The sequence below is a fragment of the Myotis myotis genome, unplaced genomic scaffold (assembly GCF_014108235.1).
Source record: "Myotis myotis isolate mMyoMyo1 unplaced genomic scaffold, mMyoMyo1.p scaffold_m19_p_1, whole genome shotgun sequence".
NCBI lineage: Eukaryota > Metazoa > Chordata > Mammalia > Chiroptera > Vespertilionidae > Myotis > Myotis myotis.
In genome coordinates, this window is record NW_023416313.1 from 2,533,215 (window position 1) to 2,557,184 (window position 23,970).

The 23,970-nt window shown below is 58.7% G+C and overlaps 2 protein-coding genes across 4 annotated transcripts; one reads left to right on the forward strand and one right to left on the reverse strand.

The window, feature by feature from the left end:
• Positions 1–2,279: 2,279 nt before the first annotated feature.
• GRPEL1 (GrpE like 1, mitochondrial) lies at positions 2,280–16,338 on the forward strand. Of its 3 annotated transcripts, none has more exons than XM_036328265.1 (4): positions 2,280–2,418; positions 4,521–4,683; positions 5,806–5,887; positions 13,634–16,338. In XM_036328265.1, the coding sequence occupies exons 1-4, from the start codon at positions 2,318–2,320 to the stop codon at positions 13,843–13,845; spliced, it is 558 nt and encodes a 185-aa protein (XP_036184158.1). In that variant the 5' UTR covers positions 2,280–2,317; the 3' UTR covers positions 13,846–16,338. The 3 variants fall into 3 exon arrangements, with proteins under 3 accessions (XP_036184158.1, XP_036184140.1, XP_036184149.1); XM_036328247.1 differs by lacking the exon at positions 13,634–16,338 and adding an exon at positions 6,978–8,111; XM_036328256.1 differs by lacking the exons at positions 2,280–2,418; positions 13,634–16,338 and adding exons at positions 2,443–3,853; positions 6,978–8,111.
• Positions 9,298–23,970, reverse strand: TADA2B (transcriptional adaptor 2B). The gene is made up of 2 exons (XM_036328233.1): positions 23,488–23,970; positions 9,298–12,425 (listed from the first exon to the last, which is right to left on the reverse strand). Exons 1-2 carry the CDS (start codon positions 23,755–23,757, stop codon positions 11,433–11,435), a joined length of 1,263 nt encoding a protein of 420 aa, XP_036184126.1. The 5' UTR covers positions 23,758–23,970; the 3' UTR covers positions 9,298–11,432.

Below are 23,970 nucleotides of genomic sequence, written 5' to 3' on the forward strand. Positions count from 1 at the left end.
AACATCCTAAATTCTGGATTTGGCTTTTTTCCTTCTCCTACAGGTGGCACAGGGCCTGCCTGGCACACAGTAGGTGTTCATTCAACGTTATGAATACTGAAGGGGAAGCAAAGTGAAGGAATAGAGGTTCGGTCCTCAAAAATGTGACAAGCAGCAGCACTACACTTGGGGAGACCACGGCTCCAGCCCTCGGATCTTGGGGAGACCACAGGCTCCAGCCCTCGGATCTTGGGGAGACCACAGGCTCCAGCCCTCGGATCTTGGGGAGACCACAGGCTCCAGACCTCGGATCTTGGGGAGACCACGGCTCTAGCCCTCAGATCTTGGGGAGACCACAGGCTCCAGCCCTCAGATCTTGGGTGCTGGGGTCCAACCCCAGCAGGTCCAGGGGTCCCCAAAGATGTGGACGGAGTCAGCAAAGAAGGAATGACACGGAGACAGCGTTCAGTTGATCAGCAGCCTAAACAGGATCTCTAGCCAGGATCTCCAGCGAAGTTCTGGTGTTTATTGTCTTGTTACATCCGTATTTATACCAGTTGATTTTAATCCTGTCAATTTCTATTGCAAAGGTTAGGGCGTTTCTTATCTCCATTCCAGGGAGTAAAGATTATGTAGCTTAAGCGTGATTGTTTGTAGTTAAGGTGATTAACTACCCACCTGGCACTTAGTTAAGGAGTTTTATCCCCTCCCTGACTTCAGGGAAAAAATCCCTACCTGGGGAAACAACCTTTCTCAGAGAGGTGACCTTGGTGAAAACACACAGCGATAAGGGGAGCAAACATATTAAGAACAGTATGCTATATATGCCAGGTCCCTTGAAACATATGCTGTGCAGATGTTTCTTTCCTGCAGCGACTGTGTCAAGCAGCAAGGATGGACCGGCTTCTGGCACTTGGGGAGACCACGGCTCCAGCCCTCGGATCTTGGGGAGACCACGGCTCCAGCCCCTGGATCTTGGGGAGACCACAGACTCCAGCCCTCGGATCTTGGGGAGACCACGGATCCAGCCCTCAGTTCTTGGGGAGACCATGGCTCCAGCCCCTGGATCTTGGGGAGACCACAGGCTCCAGCCCTCGGATCTTGGGGAGACCATGGCTCCAGCCCTCGGATCTTGGGGACTCGGATCTTGGGGAGACCACAGGCTCCAGCCCTCGGTTCTTGGGGAGACCACGGCTCCAGCCCTCGGTTCTTGGGGAGACCACGGCTCCAGCCCCCGGATCTTGGGGAGACCACGGCTCCAGCCCTCGGTTCTTGGGGAGACCATGGCTCCAGCCCTCGGATCTTGGGGAGACCATGGATCCAGCCCCCGGATCTTGGGGAGACCACGGCTCCAGCCCTCGGATCTCGCAGAGAGGACTGCAGGCCCGGCAGTCCTGCAGCAGGAGCCAGGCCACAGCTCCCGGGGCCTCACTGGAGGGGCAGCGGCTACGGGCAGCGGAGCCAGCCGCACCTCCTCTTCCGGCTCCGGCTTCTTCCAGGCCCGCGGACACTGATGACAGCTGGGTTGTGAGCTTCAGCTGTGCCTCCAGTTTTCCTAGGTGCTGTTCCTATTTCATTCTGTTTTGTTTTATTCCAAGAAAATTGAAGGTGATAGAAAAGTGCAAAGAAAACCAACATATACCCATCACCCATCACCCAACACCAACACTGCCCACGGTGTCACATGTGCTTGCTGGGTTTTTGTTGTTTTGTTGTTGCTGCTGTGACTTTTAATAAAACGCAGACAGCGATGGCGTGCTCTAACCGCGACTCGCTGCTTCACCACCAGAGCAACAGCCTAAGGGGGTGGAGCCTCCAAACCGGCGTCCCAACGGGCCTGCAGGGGCATTGGGCGCTTTCGCCCTTGGCCCACCCGCATCCATCAACACTGGGCGCTTTGCGCCCGGCACCGCGCCAGACGCTGGGCTGTAGGAAAAGAGGCCAAAAGCCCGCCCCGCCCCCGAACTGTCCGAGAGCAAAGAGCGAAGTGGGGTGTTAGAAAGGAAAACGGGCCCAAGGACCGCAAGCGCCCAAACGTGCGCACTTCCGGCGCCCCTTTCCCGCCCCCCCAAGCTTCCTCCCCATTGGTGTTTCCCTGACCACGCCCCGCCCACGGAGGGTCTCCTCCCACTGTTTCCTTCAACTGTCCCCGCCTCTCGTCCCGGGGCGTGGGGAGACTTCAGACCCCGCCCACCCACCGTGAGCCACGGTTATTGGTGACTCCTGTCCGTCCATCAGAAGAAATTCGGTCGCGAATTGGCTGGAAGAAAGTAGCAGGCACGGAGTCTGCGCGAGTTGCTTGGCCCCCCCCAAGGGGGCGGGCCGGAGGCCTCCACGCATGCCCGGTGCGCGCGCAGTGCCGGCGCGGGTGGCGGTCATGGCGGCTCGGTGCGTGAGGTTGGTGCGGCGCAGCCTCCCGGCCCTGGCGTTCTCTCTTAGGTAAGGGGCGCCGGCTGCCCTCGGCTGAAGGGCGCGGCCCGCGGTGCCGTCCTGCCCAAGTCCGGTCCGGGAGCGGGCCTGGAGCGTAAGGGGCGGTGCGCCCCGTGTGCCCGAGGCCCGCGCTGACCCCCGCACGCGTCCCCGGGCCCGTGTACAGCCCCCGCGTGCGCAAGCCCGGGCACGGGCAGCCTCAGCCTCGGAGCCGCCGGAACCGCGGGCCGGGCCGCCGGCAGGACCGGGCGCGTGCGCCCTGGCAGCGCAGGGCTGGGTCCCATGGGCGGGACGTTTCGTGGAACCAGGTTCGGGTCAGCGGTCCACGGGCATTTCCCACTCGGCCCGTGTTCCTGCTCCACCTCCGCCTTCCGGAGGCTGAGGTCAGAGTGCGACGGGGGCCGACCCGCCGGGCGAGTGTAGACGGGCAGTGACTTCACAGTGGGCCCGGTGCCGTCCTTCCCTCGCGGAGCGCACCCCCTGCACGGGAGCCCGGCGAGGATCGCAGAGCGCGGAAGGGGTTCGAGGCGTGATGGCCCCAACAAGTTACATAAACAAAGCGTGGGAGCCCAGGAGCAGGGAGCCGGCCGGAGCGCCGGGGAAAGGCGTTTTGCGCCCGTTGTTTGTGGCTTTGCTCCGGGAAGGACGGGACCCGTGGGCATGAACGTCCGCAGAGAGGCCCAGCCCGGCAGTCGGGGCGGCCGGACGGCAGTCAGGTCTCTCGGGCAGCTGACCTCTCGGGGACTCAGTTTCCCCTCGGCATCTCCTGCTGGCAGCCCCGCGGGGCAGGGGAGCCGAGGGCTGCGACCCTCACGCCCAGAGGGCGGACCGGAACACAGAACGACTAGAAAGTAAAACAGGTTTCACAACACCACGCTCCGTTCTTGGACTGTTCGTCTTCTTAAGTCGCAAACATAAAAACAATAAAAAGGTTATTGCTCCCCACCCCGTGAACAGACTAATGGATCCTTCATCCCTCTCTGCCCAAGACCACATGTGCACTGCGTTTCTTGCCCTGTTCGGGTTGTGGAAAAACAGCTGATCCCACCCTTGCCTTCCTGATGAGCTCTGTTTTGCGCGCAGTGTACCCTGCTGCCCTGCGCGTCCTTGCACGCTCTCTGTACTGATAGCGCTCCCGTTCATGGAGGCAGTTTCCTCTATTCTGGGAGGAAAACTGAATGTAGCTCCTTCTCAGATGGGACCGTTGCATAATGAAGAAACTCCTGGGGTCCTGGTGAAGAAATCTGGGTTTGAAGGCTGTTCTGTTACTTATTCGTGGCTTTGTGACCTTGGGCTGAATTGCTTAACCTTTTGGACGTGGGGACCAGACTGGGTCATGTTCAGTCACTTCCGCCTCCAGGATTCGTGGTAGAGCTCTGTATTTCCCTGTGCATCCCATGCCTTCCTACCTCCTGGCCTTTCCAGGCAGCTCCCTCTTCCTAAAGTGAGTCTGCAGTCCACTCCGACTCCTTAGGTGTCACTTATAATTTTAGAGAGGCAGGGGGGGAGAGAGACAGACAGACAGACAGACAGAGACATCGATTGGTTGCCTCCCATATGTGCCCTGACCAGGCTGGGAATCAGGATCAAACCTGCCACCTTTCAGTGTGGGGAACGATGCTCCAACCAACTGAGCCACCCGGCCAGGGCCTTACGTGTAACTCTTAGCTGTCCTTCAAAGCCCCTCTGCAGGAAGCCTTTCATTTTTCCATTCTCCAAAGCTAAGAAGTATTCTATGCTGAGCCTCCCAGAGCCTCCCCTTTTATCACTTTTAAACCCAAAATTACAGTTCTTTGCGTAGATACCTCTTTGCGTGACACCAAGTGCCCTGTGGCAGGATCTCTGCCCCCGTCACCTTCGTGGTCAGCATCAGCTCTGGGCCTCACGTCTGCTAACAGCTGCTCCTCCAGTCCTCGGGGCCGGGAGGACACAGCTCAGGAGGGACAGGAGGGGGGCGAGCAGGTAGCCTGGGGACAGGACATACTAGTTGCAGATAGCTTCTACACGTCAGATGCAAGAGAAACCCTTTCTCCCCCAGCAAGTCAATGGCCAATAGTCTTCAGTTACCTCAGGTTGACGGTCATACCTCTGCCTTGCATGCGCTTCCCCAGGCCCACTCCTCGGCTGCTGTGCACAGCTGCAAAGCAGAAGAACAGTGGCCAGAACTTGGAAGAGGACGCGGGTCAGACTGACCAGAAGACGGACACTCCCTGTGCAGAGAAGACGCTCATGGAGGAGAAGGCCAAGTTAGAGGAGCAGCTGAAGGACACTACGGTAAGGCGCGGGCCCTGGGGGAGATGGGCAGTTGAGCGCCAGGCGAGTTCCTGGTTTGCCCACGGACTACGGCTGGGGCCGGTAGCGTGCTCCTGCTGAGGAAGGGCTAGAGCCCAAGGCTGCGCGGCTCTGGCTCTGCCGTGAGACTCATGGTTACGTGCTATGCAGCTGGCGTTGAGCTAAGATTTAATTGGTCTTTACGTACAAGGAATACCAGCATGGCTGTCGAAGCTGGGCCTGCGGGGAGGGAGCGGTTTGCGGACGCGGCAGCAATGCGGATGCATGGTCCGTTCCTTCAGGATTTAAGGGCAACACCAGACACGCAGGTGCTGACACTGCTCCAGCGCCTTTATGTGTGTTCATTGCTGATGTCCCTGTTTACAGACAGGAAACTGAGGCACAGGGAAGTTAAGTAAACTTCCTAAGGTCGCCCAGCTACTGAGTGCCAGAGCCACAGCCTGGGAGAGCTTGCTCTCGACTGCACTGGAATTGCCTGAATACAGGCTGAAAACGGGGGTTACAGTCACCCCCCGCCCCCAGAGTAATCTCATCCACTTTAAAATGGAATTGATGGGGCAGAATGTGAGATTACAGTCAAGTGGTGAGACATGGGGACGATCCCATAATTCAGATGCTTATACACAATAAGTGTTGGAACTCAGCCATGACTGGGCAGCAGTGAATACAAAGGGTCATTGATGAGCCTTTATCTCTTCGCTGGGATGCTGCCTAAACTCCACCAGGCTTATGGGAACCGGTGGGTCAGCCCCTGAGGCTGCTGGGATCCCCTTACGTTGGAAACTTGGTTAAGGAAGTGAATGGTCCTTCCTTGGTGATGAGGCCGTCAGGGCCCCGAGAAGGTCGTTTTTCTTCTTTCCCAGCTGTCACTGCGTAAGAATGGCCATGGGGCTACACAGACATCTGTCACCTTGACATCCTCCTCCCTCGCTGGGAAGTGATCGGGCGGAACTCACTTCTAAGTGCAGCTGCACTGTCTGTAGTCCAGTCTCAGGCATAAGGATAGTTGGTGTTTGTATTTTGACTTGCGGTTTGTGGTGTCAGATTTGCTTTCCTATGAATTTGTTCCATGTTTTATTCATGTAAGTTTCCTTTTTCTTTTAGGAAAAATATAAGCGAGCTTTGGCAGATACTGAGAACTTGCGGCAGAGGACCCAAAAACTGGTGGAGGAGGCAAAATTATATGGTAACTTTTAACACTGCATGACGCTCATCCGGGAAAGTGTGCGTGTGCGTGTGTGTGCGTGTGTGTGTGTGTGTGCGCGCGCGCGCGTGTGTCAGAAAGATCAGCCAGGGCGGGCGCCTGCCGGTTGTCGTCTTCCCGTCCCCCCTTTTAAGGAGAAACTGGAGTTGTGACTGGCGCTTAGAACCGTAAGCAGGAGGCTTCCGCTCTCCACGTGGAGCCTCGGTGTGGACCTGTGGCGACCCTGGCAGGTTGGCCTCTCTGGCGTCGTTTCCTTGGCATCACCAGCACCACACTGACCACTGAGATCCCCTCAGGTGCTGTCTGTGTTGTCACCTTTGAGTATTTGTCCCTGTCCTTCCCACTTTACAGTTGAGATCACTGAGGCTTCGTGACCTGCCACTCATCCCAAAGCTAGCGGTAGCCCCACGCTCCTCCTCGCTGTGCTTGTTAGCCCGAGGCCGCCGTTGGTTCCTGGGGGGCGGGGCCTTGGTGGAAGCAGGTGCCAGTGTGGGTGCTCTCGCCATCCCTGACTTCCGGTCGGCATGTGCACCTTTTTTTTGAAACCACAAAAATTATGTAATACACTGCCTTATATTTTGAGTGGCCTTTCAAACGTTCTGTCTTCTGTTAGGTGAAGGCAAAGTCTGGATAACTCTTACCCCACAGTGCCCAATAGTTGCTAACATGGGACACGTGTAGTGTCCCAGGCCCTTGAAGCCTGCATGACCCTTTCGGTCCTCCCACCGTCACTGGGAGGGGGCTGAGACCCAGCGAGGCTGACCAGGACCACACAGCAGCTAAGTCGCTGCCGGGGATGTGCCCCAGGCCCTGTGCAGTCTGGCTGTTGGGGGGGCGGGGGGGGGGGGCACGCTCTGCGGGAGCAGGCAGGTCTCCTGGGCTGGAGCAGGGCTGAGGGGGGTGGTTCTGCACATTTTCAGGTGCCAGTCTTCACACCTAATTAGCCCTTGTCTAAACCCAGGAAAGGCTGGGGGGTGGTATTTCCTTCTCAGTGAAGCCATTGAAGTTACAGTTTTGAGTCGCCCACTCAGTTGACATGGGTGGATGCAAATGTTCTTCTTGGACTCTGCAGGCATCCAGGGCTTCTGCAAGGACTTGTTAGAGGTCGCGGACATCCTGGAGAAGGCCACACAGTGTGTCCCCAAAGAGGAGATCACAGAGGACAACCCGCACCTGAAGAACCTCTACGAGGGGCTGGTGATGACCGAGGTCCAGATCCAGAAGGTGTTCACGAAGCACGGCCTGCTCAGGCTGGACCCCGTGGGCGCCAAGTTCGACCCCTATGAGCACGAGGCCTTGTTCCATGCGCCGGTGGAGGGGAAGGAGCCGGGCACGGTGGCGCTGGTGAACAAAGTGGGCTACAAGCTGCACGGGCGCACCCTGCGGCCCGCCCTGGTGGGGGTGGTGAAGGAAGCGTAGCTTCTCTCCGGCTGTGGGTTGTGGGTAGTCACTGGCGGTAACTCTAAAAGGCTGGTTCGTCCGTGAATACTCCTGCCCTTTCCCAAACCTTGTTGGAAAGCTTCCGTAACCGGTGGCTACCCAGGAAAGTGGGCCCATTGCACAGCTGTTACTGGACTCGAATTTGGGAGCCTGTTGATTGATTTTCAGTACATGTTTAGTAGTTCACATGCTTACAGAACAGGCCACCACCGGGCCCTCGGGTATCGTGAATAATGCTACATCTGCTCAAGTCTGATGACACCGAAGTATTTAAAACGAATAAAAGGTCTCTGGGAACTGTGCTGTTTGGCTAGGGCCACGCCATCGGCCCTGTGCGCCTTCTGCTGCTCGCTGCCATGCGAGCGCGGCAGGCCTCGCCCTCTGCACTCACTGGGGAGGAAAGGCAGGAGTGTAACTGGTTCTTGCTCAGAACACGTGTGTGCGCCTGGTGGACAGGCGAGTCCGCCTCATCACCGTCTGGCTGCTAAGTGGCTGCCCTCTGGCTTGTCTTTGGAGGCACCTTAACCCTTCTCCCCTAGAATAAGACGAATGTGCCAGAATCAGTTACTCTTGTCCTGTTTTGTTCAAATACGTGTAGAAATGTTTGTATCTAATATTCAGCCAGGTACTGATGACCTGAAGGTATGTCCCTAGTAAGATGGTCTTTCTCAACACCCGAGGGCTGCATGCTTGGTAAATTTTAAATGTGAATGTTTAGTTTTTAAATCTATTCAAGAGGATTAAAGCCCCAATGTTTATTTTCCTACTTTCTGATAAGTCTTTTGCGTACCTTGGTGGCGATCCTTACTAAGGGGAGTGTGACTTGGCTGTGTGCCTGACACATACACGCAGACACGTGTTTGCTTCCATCCGTCCCCTGCAGGCTGGCGTGGGACTGGCCTGCTCCGGGTGGACGTGTCTGCCTAAGGTCCGTGACGGGACCACACACCCGGGACCCACGACAGGAAAGTCTGCGGAAGCTGGCCTGTGACTCCCCATAGGACCCTCCGTATCTGTTACAAGCAAAAAACAGCTGCTACCACCTTGGCCTAAGGGGTGCGGAGAAAATATGGGGCAATTTTACTTGGCTGATCATTTTGAAAGATGTAATATTGCCATAATTAAGATTTCAGTATATATAATTTCAAACACTTTTCTCCTTCAAATATTTTTTTGTAAGACATCCCAGAACTAAAGGCCGCCCCGCCTCACACTGAGGGATGGGACTGGGAGTCGCAGCTCCGCCTTCACTTGAGCTGTGAGGGCCTCCCTTCCCTCCTGCACTCACTGGGAAGGCGAGGCTGCACAGAAGTCGTTGCAGATCACTCTTGTGCGTGTGCAGCCTCCCTCCCTGTGTAGAGCTAGCCCAGCTGAGACGGGCAGGTAGCCCGCTCCACTGGGAACCCAGCTCCTCACTAGTCTGAGCCATCGGTTCCCATTCACAGGGACACCACCATGCACAGCACATCCTCAGGGAGTCCACAGGTTCTGAGACGGAGAGAAACCACATAAAATGAAGGCAATTTTACCTTAGGCTACTGGGTACAAATGCGTAGGGTTCCTACAGCATCTCAACATTGTAACAAACATTTGAGGACCTGCGATACAGCTTTACACTAGAAATTAGAGTGGTCAGCCATCCACACTTGTGGGTTTGGCTTAGGTGCAGCCTGGGGACACGTACAGTGTAGACAGTCCAGGCAGCGCTCCGTCTACTGACAGCCCTTGGCAGCCCGGCCTGCTCCATGGACATGCTTTTGCTGGTGCCTTACAGGGAGCAAGGGCTGGCATGAGGGTTTCCTCTTAACAGAAAGCAAGGCTGAGTCTGAAGAAGCTGGTTTGACAAGTGCCAGCTAACGTGCCCGTGCTGCCCCCACCCGCGTCTGAGAGCCGGCCCTGAAAGGCTGCCTCGGGCTCGTGGCACAGGTGCTAAGAAGCAGTGAGCGACACGGTTTTGTTCGCAACTTGTTTAATAAGGAAAGGGCAGTAAAAACGGTCAGGTCGGCTTGAATACATTCCTGGAACGCTGCATCCAGAGAGGATTCCAAATAGCTGAGTTATGGAACTGGACTCAAAGGTTGGAGTTTAAATTTTGAAGACCTAATTCTTGGGATTGTGGTAACTTAACTTATGAAAATTAAATACAGAAATGTCAAGGCTCTGCTAACAGCAGGGGCAAAGACTGGCAACAGGAGTGGACGGGATAAAGGCAACCAATCAAAATCACTTCCCTTGTAACCAAGGTAACACTTTAACATAAATTATACATTCATTGTGGTGTTTTAAAACAGCCACGCCTAAAGTTCTTCACGCCATCAAAAGATAAGCACCCTCAAACCTCCAGCACCACGCATTCACTTGGCAGCTCTCGACTGGCCACAGCTACTGGGGCACCTGCTTCTCCAGCTTAATGAAGCCTGGCAACCCCTGTATAGAAAAATAAGATGACATCTAAACCTCACCAGACGAGGCATCTGACAGAAAACCCACGAAGGATGACACCAGGTCAGCTAAAGCCAGCGATTCTCAAATGTTAGCTTGCACCCAGGCCGCCTGGAGGCTGGCACAAAGGGCTCCGTGGGCCCAGGACTGGGGGCTGCTGCTGCTGGTCCAGGAATCCTGGGTGAGGGCCACCGGCTAAGTAGCGGCAAGGCAGCACTGCCTCCCTCGTAGCCAGTGGCAACACCAGCCCCACGGAGGGCAGTCACCCGCAGGGGCAGTGGAGGTGGCCCTCACGAGTGACACCACTGCTCACACTTGTCAGCGAGAAGTCTGGCTTAGCAGCAAGGAGCGCCTCTGCCGCAGGCCTTGCGCTTTACTACAGCCGTACACAACCCACCTGAGATGTTTCCGCTAACGCTGAGAAGCTACCCTCGGGGACAGAGAGATGTAGAAAGAAAGGAAAAGGCACCATAATGAGGTCATCCTTGGAAATGATGAGGGTCTTTTTCAAACTTCACTTTAATGTAACGTCAAGCCCAGACATTGAGAGGTCCTCTCTCCATCACTGTGCGGGCCAGGGGCCGGCAGGCGGCTGGGTCTGCAGTCATCACCGACTCTAAGCGGGTCTTGGACGAGAGAACCCTGAGCAGCCCGGAAGACAAATGGCCACCCAAGTGCCAAAGGGAGGTACCGTGTAAGAGGCCCCTGAAAAGACCTCTAGAGAGGGCTGGGCAGAGCCATGTCTGAGTCTGGTTAAGACAGTGACTCAGGACCAACGGCCACATGGGCCGGCCCGTCTCGCCTGGCTAGTCTGCAGGGTACAAGGCCACCTGAAGGTCAGAGGCTTGGCCAGGCTAGTGTGGTCAGGGTTTCCCTGAAAAAGGTACTTGGAGCTGTGAGACACCAACACCAGAACACAACTTAGCCATGAACTGCCTAAAACAAGGGCTTGCAAGTAAAATACACGTAAGTCCAAAGGGCAGCCAGCAGCTGCCCCCCAGGAAAGGGCTCAGTCCTGGCCATTGCACTGGTCCTGGCTGCCATGCTTCCCACAGCCACCCTCTACGCTAGGGGGCGCTGCCCATTTCCAAACTGAGGGGGGGGTCGGGGCTCTGCCCAGTGGGCGCAAAAGGGGCAGTTTCGGGGCCTGGGAACTGCAAACTCAAACTGCCGCTGCCAGTAGCTAAGGGGAAGCTCATTTGGTCTCTGTTCGCTACCAGCCTCTTCCTCACAGTCCAAGGAAGCTTGACCCTGCCCTCTGGCCTCACTGCCCACCTGCCCAGCGCCATCTACAGTGCCCCGCGCCGGAGCCAGTGTCACAGGCAAGGCTGGCAGCCGGCGGCCAGCACAGGTGTGCACCGAAGCGAAGGGGCTCCCCGGGCCGCTCCCATCTCCACGTTCTCCACACGCAGCACAAAGGCGAGCGTCGTCTTAGCGCATTGCTTTTAGCACTAAGGTACAATATGCCTGCATCTGCTTCCCTCATGATCTGACCTAAGATTGTTACTATTGCTTCTTCCAGAGGACCGCGAGAACAACTTACATCCTAAAAAAGAAACTCAATTTGCTGAAAAAACAACCATGGGGAAAGCGGTTGCTGTCCCCGCCCAGTCATTTGGCTCACAAGCGCCCCGGCTCTGCCCCTTCAGGAGGCGTCCCTGGCTATCCACCCGCTCTCGGTGAGGAAGGTTAAAATCCTTTTCTTCAGGACCTTGTCCAGGTAGCTGGGCAGGCGGCTCTTGGAGGGGATGCCCTGGCGCTTCTGGAGGTGGTCTTTGATGATGATGGTCTTGGCGGTCACGTAGCGCGCGGGGCTCAGGTTCAGGGAGCTGCAGAGCGCCTTCTCGCGGTCCGACAGCAGCTCGAAGCCCGGCAGGTTCTCCATGGCGGCGAACTCGCCGTCCTTGGCGTCCTCCCGCCCGCGCTTGGCGCCCGCCGAGTTCCGGTTCTCCTTCCGCTTCTCCCGCTTGTGCCGGGCCGCCTCGTACTCGGCCGACTCCTCCATCTTGGTGATTCCGTTGCGCCGGTACCGCTGCAGCTCCCGGATCTTGGCGCGCAGCATCTTCTCCTTGTGCATGTTCTCGAACAGGTCGTCGAACTCCTTGCAGGACATGAACTGGTAGAGCGGCCGCAGCTTCAGCCGCAGCTCCCGCTCCTCCTTGGTGATCTTGCGCTTGGCCGCCTTCTCGCGCTCCTTCTTGTCCTTGCCCAGAAAGGCCGGCACCAGGTTGTAGTCGCGGGCGATGTTCTTGCGCCGCTGCCGCTCCCGCAGCTTCCGCACGTACATGTCCACGTGCGCGCGCTTGAGCTCGATCTCCACGTCGTCGTCGTCGTAGTTGACCGAGAGCCCGCTGATGAGCGTCTCGGCGTCCTGGTCGTACTCGATCTCGTAGTCGTCGCGCAGCGGCATGTAGCCCAGCTGCTGCTGCTCGGCCACCGAGATGTCTAGGGGAGGCAAGGGGGTGGTGAGGCTGGGAGAGAGGGGGCCTCCACTGGGGCAGGTGTGGTCGGTCACCCGGTTGGGGATGGTGTCGGGGATGCAGGCCTTCCCCAGGTTGCCGTGGATGTACATGCTTACGTAATGCTCCATCACTTCCTGGGGAGTCCGGGAGGCCCCTACGTGAGCAGCCATGTCTTCCTACAACGACAAAGGTCAGAGTCATTCCCAAAGCCAGAGGGTCAGACTCAGGGTTCCCACAAATCCCCTCAACCTTTCCCCAAGGCGACCTGGACTACTCCTGTCCCATCATGACCCCTCCCCACACAGTCCACGCCCTCTCCTGGACAAAGTGAATCCAGAGATGTGGACACTCGCCAGGCCTCAGGGGACCGGCGGCAGAGCTGAGACCGGAGCCCTCCTCTGAGATCTGAATTGGCTGCTGGTTCCTGAAATAGACGAGCAGGGCCCACCTGGTGCTGGTGTTTCGCCCATTAGTGTTGCATTTGAGGTGGGAGGTTGTCTGTCTGTGAAGGGACACAGGTGGGCAAGGCCACAGAGCACCGGGTGCCCTGCTCCTCCCAGTCTAACCTCCTCATTCCCAGACTAGAGAACAGAGTGGTCCAGAGTTCATGGCCAGGTTCCCTGGCTACCAGAGGGACCCCATTCTACCGTGCTGTCCGCCTCTGGGCACCGGGAGGGCCCCGGCCCTGTGGCTGACACTCCCTGGCTGGAAGCGCCTCCGAAAGGGGCGGGCTCTCATTCCCGACAGCCCCGTGTGACAGCCCCGTGTGGCGTTGCTCTCTGACGCCTGCGGGCTGAGCACTCACTCTGCGAGGTCACCGTGCACATCAGGGTTATTAACGGGAGGAAACGGTACAACTCCCTCAATCCTTTCCTCCTGCCAAGAGGCCTCTTCCTTAACTCAACCGCCAAAGCCACTTCAGAAAGCCAGTGCCCCAGCAGCACTCGGCGCCCGCAGCCTCCACCCCTCCGCCTGCTCTCCTGACACACGCTGCCTTCCGCCCAGCAACACTCACCCCGCAACCTCGGGCTGGTTTCTGTACCCCCAAAGGCCAAACTGGAACCCAAGAAACCAGCCACTCCATGCGGCTGGGCTGATGACAAGGTGGGCATGGCAGAGAGGGAAGTGTTTGTGGTGCGGTGACCAGACCCTACGTCTGAGGCCCCAGTCAGGGCCCAGGCCCCTGCAGGCACTCCAGCCCCCCGCACTGTGGTGCCGAGGGCAGGGCTTACGACACAGGAACAAAGAAGGCCATGCTGGGACCTACCGTGAGCAAAGGGAAGGTCAGAGCTAGAACTCGGTCCTGGTCTCATGAGGATGAAATTTACATACTTTCTTCTTTAAAAAGCCAAGAGCCTCAACTCTGTTCGTTATATTTTCCCAGGAAGCATGTGGTCCAAAAAGAAAAACCAAAACCAAACCACAAGCATCCCCAGCATCTACTGCCACTCTGACCCCGGCTGGCCACGCCCACCTGACTGCCCTCGGGGGTGGTGGTACAGGCACGTGGAGCCTAGCCCATCGGCTCCCCAAGGCTGCAGGGGCCTCCCGGGCAAGGAAGCTGGGTGCCGCTTACGGGAGGCTCGGAGGGGCTAGGCTGCGAACCCCGTTGCATGTCAGGAATTCAGGACCGGGCCTCACCCCCTCCCAGGTCCAGTGAGGCCTGCAATGCAGCGCCAGCTGCCCTCCCAGCGAGCCTGCCGCTCCCCTGAACCTCAGCATCAGCAATCTGCCTCCGCGTCCTCAGCAGCTCAGAGCACCACATTCGGGTAAAACTTAAATCCGGAAAGAACAGAAGGCTTCTGGCTAATCAAGGGTACCTGACCAAACCGAGATGATCTGCTCCTGTTTTTGTTTATCTCCATCAACGTCAGCACTCTGGGAGCAGAGCGCAGGAAGCAAGGCAGCCCCAGGGCAGCGGATGCGTGGGCCACGTGGGGCAGCTCCGTCCCCTCCAGTGCTCGCCAGGTGTCTCCTGGGCCGGGCAGGCAGGAGGGCCAGCTGTGGGCACTGTGCTGACACCGGCTGTCTTTAGGTTACAGAGGGGACTTTGCTCTCGGATGCTCCATGTGAAGCCACAAATCAGAGGGACAGGAGCCAGGCGCTCCCATGAGTACAGCCTCAGCCACTGCCCAGGACAACTAAGCCTCACTAGGAGCCAGGGCTCAGCGATTTCCGAAAGACAAGCGACCCTCAGGGCACCACGCCACTGAATGATGAGTCAGGAAAACACACAGACCCTAATCCTCAAGACCTGTGGAATGGAGATGAGGGTCCTCGTGGACCAGCCCACGGACAGCACAGCTCTGGTTCTAACGGAGTCCGTTCCGCGAAGCTCCACCTGAGGAAGGGTGTCTAACGTGACTGACTGAGCACCGGCCTCCGCTCTCCACTGCGAGCTGGCACCTGTCGCTCAGTCCCAGTGCCTCCTCCAGTCTTCCACGTGCCGTGGTCACGCAGCACTGCCCGCCTCCTGCGAGTGCGAGACGCGTCCTGTCACCGCATGGCGGCAACACTCCGGACAGCAGCAGACCCCTGGGGGCGGCTCTCCCGCACGTGTGCCAAGGCCAAAGTGTTTCTCTGATCTGGATGGATGGTTGGGGAGGCAGAAGCAACAGAATTTGGGGAATGAGATTTGGAGAGAAAGTTCAACTCAAGTACAACTAAAACAGGGAACACACTGTCCTGAAGTGCCCCCCCCCCCCCCCCCCCAGCACACAGTGACAGCGGGGACGCAGCCCAAAGCCCACGGAAGCCGGGTTCCAGGTTTGTTCCTTCCTTCATGTTCTCTTAGAAGAAAAGAGACTCCCACCTTCGGAAAAAGACAGAGACAGGTGTGCTGCTTCTCTAAAGTCCTTTGAAAAGGGTAAGGTGTCGCTAAGACACGCGAGGCCCAGGAGGTCTCCTTTCCAAGATCCCTGGACTCTGGCCAGACGCTGCCTCCAGGAGAGGAAGTGAGAAGTGCTCTGGGGCCTGGCCTCCAGCACCTGACCAGAAAGAGGATGCAAACAGTCCAGAGAAATCGTCGTCAATGTGGTCGGCGGCTCCCACCAGTGGGGCTGGCTCAGGGTTCTCTCCTCCGGGTTCCAACCAGAGCCACCGCCACCGTTCTGACCTGGACACCCCCACACAGGGATTCAACGGGCCAAACCTTTAGAGGCTCCCACCAGGGAACCACAGCCTCTCACACGGGGCTGGCCACCATCTAGGGTGAAATGTAAAAACATAGGGAGGCCGACGCAGACTTTCCTGAAAGCTAAACTTTGCCATTTAAAGGATGGCCCCTCACCTTACTATCTGGGTGTGTTTAAGATCATCTTTCTCTTTGTGAAATGGTGATAGCTAATTGGCCTTTAAACATTTTTTCACTATCCTTACGTGGCGAACCTAATGCCAGCAATTTCCTTTCAACATGAATGGTCTACAAAATCTGAAGGTCTGGGCAGTGCGTACCTGCCAGCGTCAGCCATGCTCCTCCTGCCATCCAGGGGCCTTGCAGACCATCCCCGCCCCTCCCCTGCTGGAAATGCCTTCTCTGGGTGCAAGGGCTCTGGGGCAGCCTTTGGGGTTCCGGTCCTGGCTCCACCCCTTAGGAGCTGACAACTGGAACACAGTGCTCAGCCTCTGTGCCTCAGCCGCCTCCTCTGAGTTACGAAGGTATTGCACGACCTACTGCACAGCTCGGTGAGGACGGTTAAGTGCGGTCACGCCTGTGCAGCTGGCCAGTGCCCGGCGTGGGGCTGTGTTCCCTCCATGGTGGCGCCTGTTACTGCTATGAAGCTGTTAGCTTCCTCCACAGGACACAGTCACCTCCTCCAGGAAGCCGTCAGTGGCCCCAGAGCTGAGTTCCGATTCTGACTCAGTGACCCTGGCTGTGAGAGCCTCATCCTACCAGCTTCTGCTCCTCCATCGGTAAGCCTCCTGTCGAAAGGCTTTGTCCAGACAGAATAGAAACCACATGACAGGAAGTCGCTGTGGGAGTGCATGCCAAGGTCACCTCACCTCACCTCCTAGCACAGTGAGAGAGAACCTATGACACGCAAACTCATTTTTTTGGTTGAATTTTCTTTGTTAAATGGCATTTAAATATATAAAATAAATATCAAAAATATAAGTCTTTGTTTTACTATGGTTGCAAAGATAAAAAAATTTCTATATGTTACTCGGCACCAGAGTTAAGTTAGGGTTTTTCAAAATGCTGGCACGCCGAGCTCAAAAGGTTCACCAGCACTGGCCTAGCAGTTCCCACGGGCAGGAGCAGCCCAGCCACACACTTTGTGGGACAGGAGACTAAACAGGCTGAGCAGCCCAGAGGCCTGTCCCCACACCAGTGCGCGGTGCTGGTGACACAGGAGGAGGCTGACCAAATGCGTCCTGGTGCTTGAAACCAGCAGAGCGAGGCCGACGGGGCTGCTTCTGTCCAGACAAAGGCGCTGGGTCCGGTAAGGGCACTGTTCAGTGTCCGCAAACGCAAAGCGGCTATCTTTAGCTCCACAGCCAGCCCGCTGTGCAGGTGGGGGTTCTGCCCCCGCCCCCCAGCACTCTGAATGCGCAGCAACCCCCCACCCCCACCCTTCTCCAGGGGTCTGGGCCTGCTCTGCAGCAGGCCTGGGGCTGGGGGGGAGAGGAGCAGCGGGGATTTCCTTTGAGAGATGGAAGCGACCAGAGGCCCACCGCATGGAGCTGCGGCTCCCGGGGCTCCTGGGCACCAGCACTGAGGTGGCGAGGGGGAGCGGAGGCCTGCACAGGGCCAGGAGAGAGCAGTCTCTGAGGGATGTGGCGCGTCCTAATGGATGGGGAGGGCCCGTCCAGCTCCAAGGGCGGAGTGAGGCAGGCCGGACATCCGTGGTCCTGGGCAGCTGCGGGGCCAGCAGACTGGAAGCCCTGGAGGGGCACTGCCAGGATGACCCTCAGCCCTTGGCTCATGTCCAGAGTGTTTGGCATGTGTCTGCTCTCACACGCTGGCGGCAAAGGCCAGCGGGGCTCAGACTGACCGGTCACTGGCCTTGACACCTCGCAGGCAGGCTCGCTGTGAGCGGGAGACCCAGGAGGGCCCCCCAGGGCGGTGCTGTGACAGCCGCCACATCTCTCAGTCACCTCCCCGTCTCCTTCCCCAGCTGACTGGGTCCGGCCAGGCCGGTTCCTGCCCTCGGTGAGGGAGCTGTGGAAACGGCACCTGGGTCCTCAACAATCCAACGGAACTGCCACAGGACCCACAACCCCACCTCTAGGTGTTCGCCCAAAGGGACTGAAAGCAGGGACTCAACAGTAACTGTCCGCCAGGGGTGGGGAACCTTTTCCTGCCAAGGGCCACTTGGATATTTATAATATCACTCGCAGGGCATACACAATTATCCACTTAAAACTCAGCCTGCTGTATTTGGTCAAACATTTAATCAACTCACCCCCGATGCCTTGGCAGGGCCAGACCACATGATTCGAGGGCCTTCTTTATACAGCCTGCGGGCCGGACGCCCCCCACCCCTGCTGTGCGCCTACGTTCACGGAGCATTATTCACAGCGGCCCCAGTGGAAGCCGCCCAGTGTCCATCGATGCGGGAGTGGTCAGCGAAAGGGGTCCACCCACACGGCCAATGCCCTGAGCAAGGAGGGGATTTGGACCGCCCTGCACGTGGAGGAGCCCGGAGGCGGGATGAGCCAGACACAGCGAGACAACGCTGAGCGATGCCACGTATGCGAGGCCCCGAGACTCAGGCTCAGAGACAGAAAGCAGATGCTGGTGCCAGGGCTGGGGCGGGAGGGAGGAGGTGAATGGGGGCAGAGTCCCAGTGGGAAGATGGCAAGTCCAGGAGGTGATGGTGGCGACGGCTGCCTAACAATGTGAATGAGCCTAATGCCACCGACCTGGGCCCCCAACAAGGGTTACAAGGTGAATTTCCTCGTTTGTGTATTTTAGCACAAAAACAAACTTTTAAAAATAAAACAGAACTGGAGATGGAAGAGTGCATAGAAAGGATAAATGGTGATGAAAACATAAAATAATTTTTAAAAAACATAGAAATAAAAAATAACTAAAACGTTTACGCGGCAGGCTGCCGTCCGCCTCAGTGGCTCCTGCAGCGGGTCCCGCAGCAGCAGCAGCGGCCCCGGCACTGAGAGAAGGCCCGCGTCAGGCTCAGGCCCCGCCCAGACAAGCCCTCCAGTGTTGCGCACCCTGCCCAGGCCCCGAGCCACTGCCGGCTGCTTTCTCCATCCGGGCTCTTCCCTCCTCCCTCCACCCAACAGCAAGTCCTCAAGTCCCACCATCCATCAGATGCTCATGGAAGGGGCTCACCTAGCGCAGAGGGGCCGTCTCCCGCCGTGAAATGTGGTTCCGGGGACCACCTGTCAGAACTCCCTGGGAATCGTCCACAATTACCATTTCCGGACCTCCCGTGCGCATTCAGGAGGGCTGGGGTGTCCCTGGGAATCGGGGATCCTCAGGTGACTGTGCTGTGCAGTCAGACGGGCTCCAATTCTTTCACGCTACAGCTGCGTCCTCATTTGTAAACGAGGACTAGGGGGCCGTGGCTGGGGGCGAGCCAACGTCCAAGGCCCAGCTGAGAGCTGGGCTCAGCTCACACGTGCACTTGGGGCAGCTCAGTGTGAAGCAGCTCCAAAGCCTGTTCCGCCGGGTGGGCCGGTGCTCAGGATTTTCAACATGTGACCCCACACCCCCTTGCCTACCTGTCCTGGCCCCCGAGCACACCCACCAGACCCCTGGGCAGGGGAAGCCCCTGGTCCACACTGTCCTTCCGCGGAAAGCCTTCTCCTCCTCCCACAAGGAGGCCGAGTTCACGTGACCACACAGCTGTACAGGGGCGCAGCTGCCTCACTTCTATGGTGTTTCCGCCACCGAGCACAGGCCCCGAGTGAGGGCTGCCTGCATGAGCGAGCGGCTAAGCGCACAGAGCAGCACTATCTCCGCATCTGCTCTTGCCCGGCCTCTGAATGTCCACTGTCGTCTACCAAAGTGAAAGGCTTTATTCATGACACTCACGGCCTCCGACAGCGAGCCGGAATGCACGGACGCGGGCGAGAATTTCACATACTTAAAAAAATGTTTTTTTACCATTTTGAAACTACGCTGTAACCTCAAGCAACATCACCTTCAAATGATTTTGTCTGGTTTTCTTACCAACAAGGACATGCTCCTGCATAACCACAACATCACGAGCAAAATTAGGAGATTTAAAAGCTGCACCAAAACCTCTGTTCCTGCTGGTTTCAGCAGTCGCCCTAACAAGCTCCTTCCGGGCACAGGGCCCGTGCAGGACCCGGCGTCATGTCTAGTCTGCCCAGTCCTGGCCTTTGACTCTCCTCCCCAGCGTGGGCCCCCCCCGCCCCCTTCTCACTCCACTCAGATGCTGACATCCATGCTGGGAAGCCCTCATCAGTCCTGGGTGATGACACCTCACAGGCCCCCCTCCCCCAGGAGGGCTCCGACTTCCCGGGGCTGCTGCCCAGCCTCTCACCCTGTGGGGAAGCCCCGCCTGCCCAGGCTAGTGCGCACACCTGCCTCCCGCGGCTGCGCAGTCTACAGAAAACGCCACACTCTTCAAATTCAAAACCTAGGTTAGCTTCGAAGCTGGCTTGACCGCCTCCCCTGAAGTCGCCCTGACCACCACCTGCAGAGGACCAGGCCACCCTCAACCCTTCCATTCTCCCCACACTCATCTCCCAGCCACGCAGGGGTTCACGTTGTGCTCGTGTGACCAGGACCTGGATTTCCGGGAATCCGCACAGCACCCAGCCCTGAACAGCTGCGTAAGGTTCTCAAAACCCGGGTGAAGGGACTGTGGGTCACTGTCCTCCTGCTAGCCCTCCCCTGGTCTCAACTCACAGGCCTCCTTCCCCCACTCCCTGTCCTCTCCCGGGCAGTCATCAAATGCACAGGCACAGTCAGAGCCTGGCCTCGCTGCTCCCCAAACCCTCGCGGCCGCAGGGCATCCCTCAGCCTCGCCTGTTCCCGGGAAGTGTGAGCAAGTGGGGCCAGACTTCAGCCACAGCCCTCCCGCTACGGTCTCCTGAAATCACCCCTCCCAACTCCACATAAAGCAGCACAACCCCAAGGTCACAGGCCACGGGCCCTCTGAGAAACTGGAATGAACAACCTCACCTTCCTCTACATCACTGTCCCCGATCGGCACGCTGCCTTTCTCCAGACTCAGCCCAAGCCTGGCACCTGCACTGAGACCTTCCCTGTCCCACACAGCGCCCGCCCGCCTGCTGAGCGAGGGCAACTTCGTTCCTCTGCAAAACCCTTCCAGGCCGGCCACATCTTCAGTTCCCCACCGAGCTCCAGCCTCCGTGTGGCCCACATCAGTGAATGCTCTTACACCGGGAAGTTAGGGTCCAGGCTTTGGAACCCACAGGACTGCGTCTACACCCTGACTTTACCACATGAAAAGCCAGGACATTCTGGACAAATATTAAAAACTAGTGACCCGGCGCACAGATTCGTGCATCTTGAAATTAATTAGAAGGTGGCCCGCAGAGCGGGACTGGGTGAGATGGGCTGGACATGCCCTGGAGCCAACCTCCCCCCATGGCGTCTGTGGCCCCTCGGCCTGGCCTGCGGGGATCAGGCTGAAATGGCTCTCCAACACCCCGAGAGTCCGGGAGTGCGAGAGGGCACTCTGCAAAGTTGCTGCAGTACAGGGTGTGGAACGCAAACCAAGGGAGCAATAAATCAAATTCTGGGCCGACAGTGCCCAGCAACATACCCACAGCCGAAGGTGGAATCGCGCGGCCTCGCAAGGAATCAGGTGGCCCCACGAGGAATCGGGCTCCCACCTCTCTGGTTTCGGGGTTCGTCACCCAAGAACCGCTGCTGCCAAGTCACTGCAGCTCGGCAGCTCCCTGGTGGTCAGTGCGCGTCACAGCTACTGGTAGGACAGTAGGAGGGACACAGCGTATCAGCCTTTTACACGTATAGATGAGTCGCTGTTCTTCAACTACACACTGAGAAGCCACTCCAGGCTGCGGTGCAGAGTGGTGACATGCATAGAGGAGCCTGGCCCAGAACTGCACACGCTGAACACGGCACACCTGGAATACAGCACGTGTGTGTATCTACAGATCTGCTCGGAAGGGAGCCACACATCTGAGAGCTGCACATGAAGTGTCAAGGGTAGAGCAGGGAGCCCAGCCAGAGCCTCAGAGCCCCGTGCTCCTGGGGCCTGTGCAGGCGAGGCTGGCACGCAGAGCTCCTGACAGGGCTCTTGGAGGGAATCCGCATTTTAATCAGCTCCCCAGGTGCTGTGTATGCACATTAAAGCCTGAAAAGCACTGCGGTAGACAATGCCCCCCTCTCAGCCCCAGGCTCCCTCCAAAGCACTATAAATGTTTTAGGCCTTGGGCTTGTTTTTCGTCTATTTCCCACAATGCTGTGCGGGAGGCAGTGCAGACAGTGCAGCGAGGAGCAGACTCTGAAGTCAAACTATCCCATCCAAACCTGCTGCACTGGCCCCGGGAGGTCCCAGGAGGCATGCACAGCGAGGGCACTCGGCAAGGCCCGGGGCCACGCCAGCTACTTCAGCTGCTGCTGTGGAGCCGAGTGCTGTGGGGGTGAGGATGACGTGGGGAGGGAATGTCTGAGGCACTGACAGAGGAAGAAAGACCAGTCACGAACCATAACTTGGGAGAAGAGACCTCTAGGTAGAAGGAATGAAAGATGATGAAGGGGGCAGCAGCTCAGACCCCACAGCCTCGTGGGCTGTGAAGTGTAATCTAAGTCGGTCTGGAAGCCACTGAGGGACGTGAGTGACATGTCTTCAGAGCACCGAGCTTGGTGTGGGACGGGCGCAGGGCTCGAGGTCGAAGCAGGGAGACCATATGGGAAGCTCCCGAAATGGTCAAGGCAAGAGAGAAGCAGCAGCCTGGACTGCGCGGCTGTGAGAAGCAGCTCCTGGCCGGACTATTTCGGACCTGGCGGAGGAGCGGAGGGTGCTCCGGGCCTGCAGCCCGAGTGGCTTAGTGAGGTGAGATCTGCCCGAGGCGTCCAGCAGAGAGCAGGTGGACGTCCGCCGGTGGCCTCTGACATGAAGGCTGGATCGTGGGAGAGCTCCTGGCTTGGGACGTGATTACAAGCCTGAGGACGAGGACAGACCTTCCTTCCCCTCTCACCTCCCGTCTGTGCTCACGGGCATCACTCACAGCATTTCAGGACCCGATGCGGGCGTAGGGGAGTGCGTAGAGCGGTGTCTCGCAGTTGGGAGGAGAGTAAAGAATCCAGGGTGCACAATGGGTACTGGTCCCCAAAGACCGGCTCACTTTACAGAAAAGAACAGAAGCAGGACAGGTTCGGGGGCGGGGAGAGGTGTGTCCTCCGTGGGAGCCCGGCAGGAGGAGAGGCTGGTTCAGGGAAGAAGGGGCCCATCCTGTGGGGCTGGGGGCGCCCTGGCTTCTCATAATGCCTGGAGGCACCACCGACCCTTGGCAGTTCCCGCCCGGGCCCCGAGCGGGGACACAGCCAGATCTTTCCTAACAAACACAGAAGACAGCGCCCTCCTGCCGAGCGGACAGGGCTGGGGAGACCCCTCCAACAGCGCTTCTCTCCAGGGCTGGCACACCAGCCCGCGGGCACCACCTGCTCCTGTCACCTGTCCCTCCAGAGACCTGACACAAACCAACCCCGGACAGACGCCTCCATAGCCCACGCTGCTTGGTGCAGCTCCCCCTGACCGCTCGCCGCACACCGACCTGGGTGTCGCGAGGGCCCAGGAGAACCAAGCCCCTGGCCAGGCGGGGGACACGGGCCACCTGCATACCCAGAGCGGCACACGGCCAGCGGGGCCAGGAGGGCAACCTCCGCCATCAGACATGGTGAGCGAGGCCCCAGGGCGTGTGCGAGGCTGGTCTGGCCGTTGCCACCGCTTTCCCCGGCAAAGCCAGCTCCTTCCCGGCGCTCCTGCTGCTCCGCAGCCTCAGGCCGGCGCCGCCTGCGCCCACCAGCTCCTCCCCAAGTCCGCGCCGCTCCGGCCCCCGGTCTGCACTCAGCAGCCACCGATGAAGTTCCTAAAGGCCAGGAACACGGCTCTGCTGCCAGAAAGCCACAGTCCCAACCCTTGTCCCGCTACTTCCTGGCTGTGTGACCTTGGGCAGGTGGCTTAACCTCTCTGCGCATCGGTTTCCTGGGCGCACGGGGCCCGGCGAGCAGGTGCACCTCGCGTCTGCCGCCCCCGAAGAGGGGACGCCCCCGGCCTCCCGCCCGGGCCGCGCAGGCCCGCCGCTCACCCAGTTCCCGAAGCCGAACTGCTCGATGGCATCCAACAGCAGCTGCTCTTCGCGGCTGGTCCAGCCGCCCTCGGCCTCCGGCCCCCACAGCGTGAAGCGCCCGCCGTCCACCAGCTGGTAGCCGTGGTAGCGCCGGTGGTGGCCGATCTCGGCGCCGGCCGAGAAGCACTCGGGGCACAGCTCGATGTCCTGGCACTCGGTGCAGCGGAAGCGCAGCGGGCTCACCTCGGCCAGGCAGTACACGCAGTACTTCTTACCGAGCTCCGCCATCTTCCCCCGCCCGCCGCCCGCGCCCGCCGCCGCCGCGCCCGCCGCCCTCGGCGCCGCCCGGGCCGCCGCCGCGCTCCAGCAACTGCCGCCCGCCGCCGCCGCGCCGCCCCGCCCAGGCGCCGCCGGAGCAGGCCAGCCGGGCCGCGTCCCGCCTCAGCACGCAGGCGCCCTCGGGCCCGGCCCGGCCGCCACCGCCGCCGTCGCCCCGCCGCA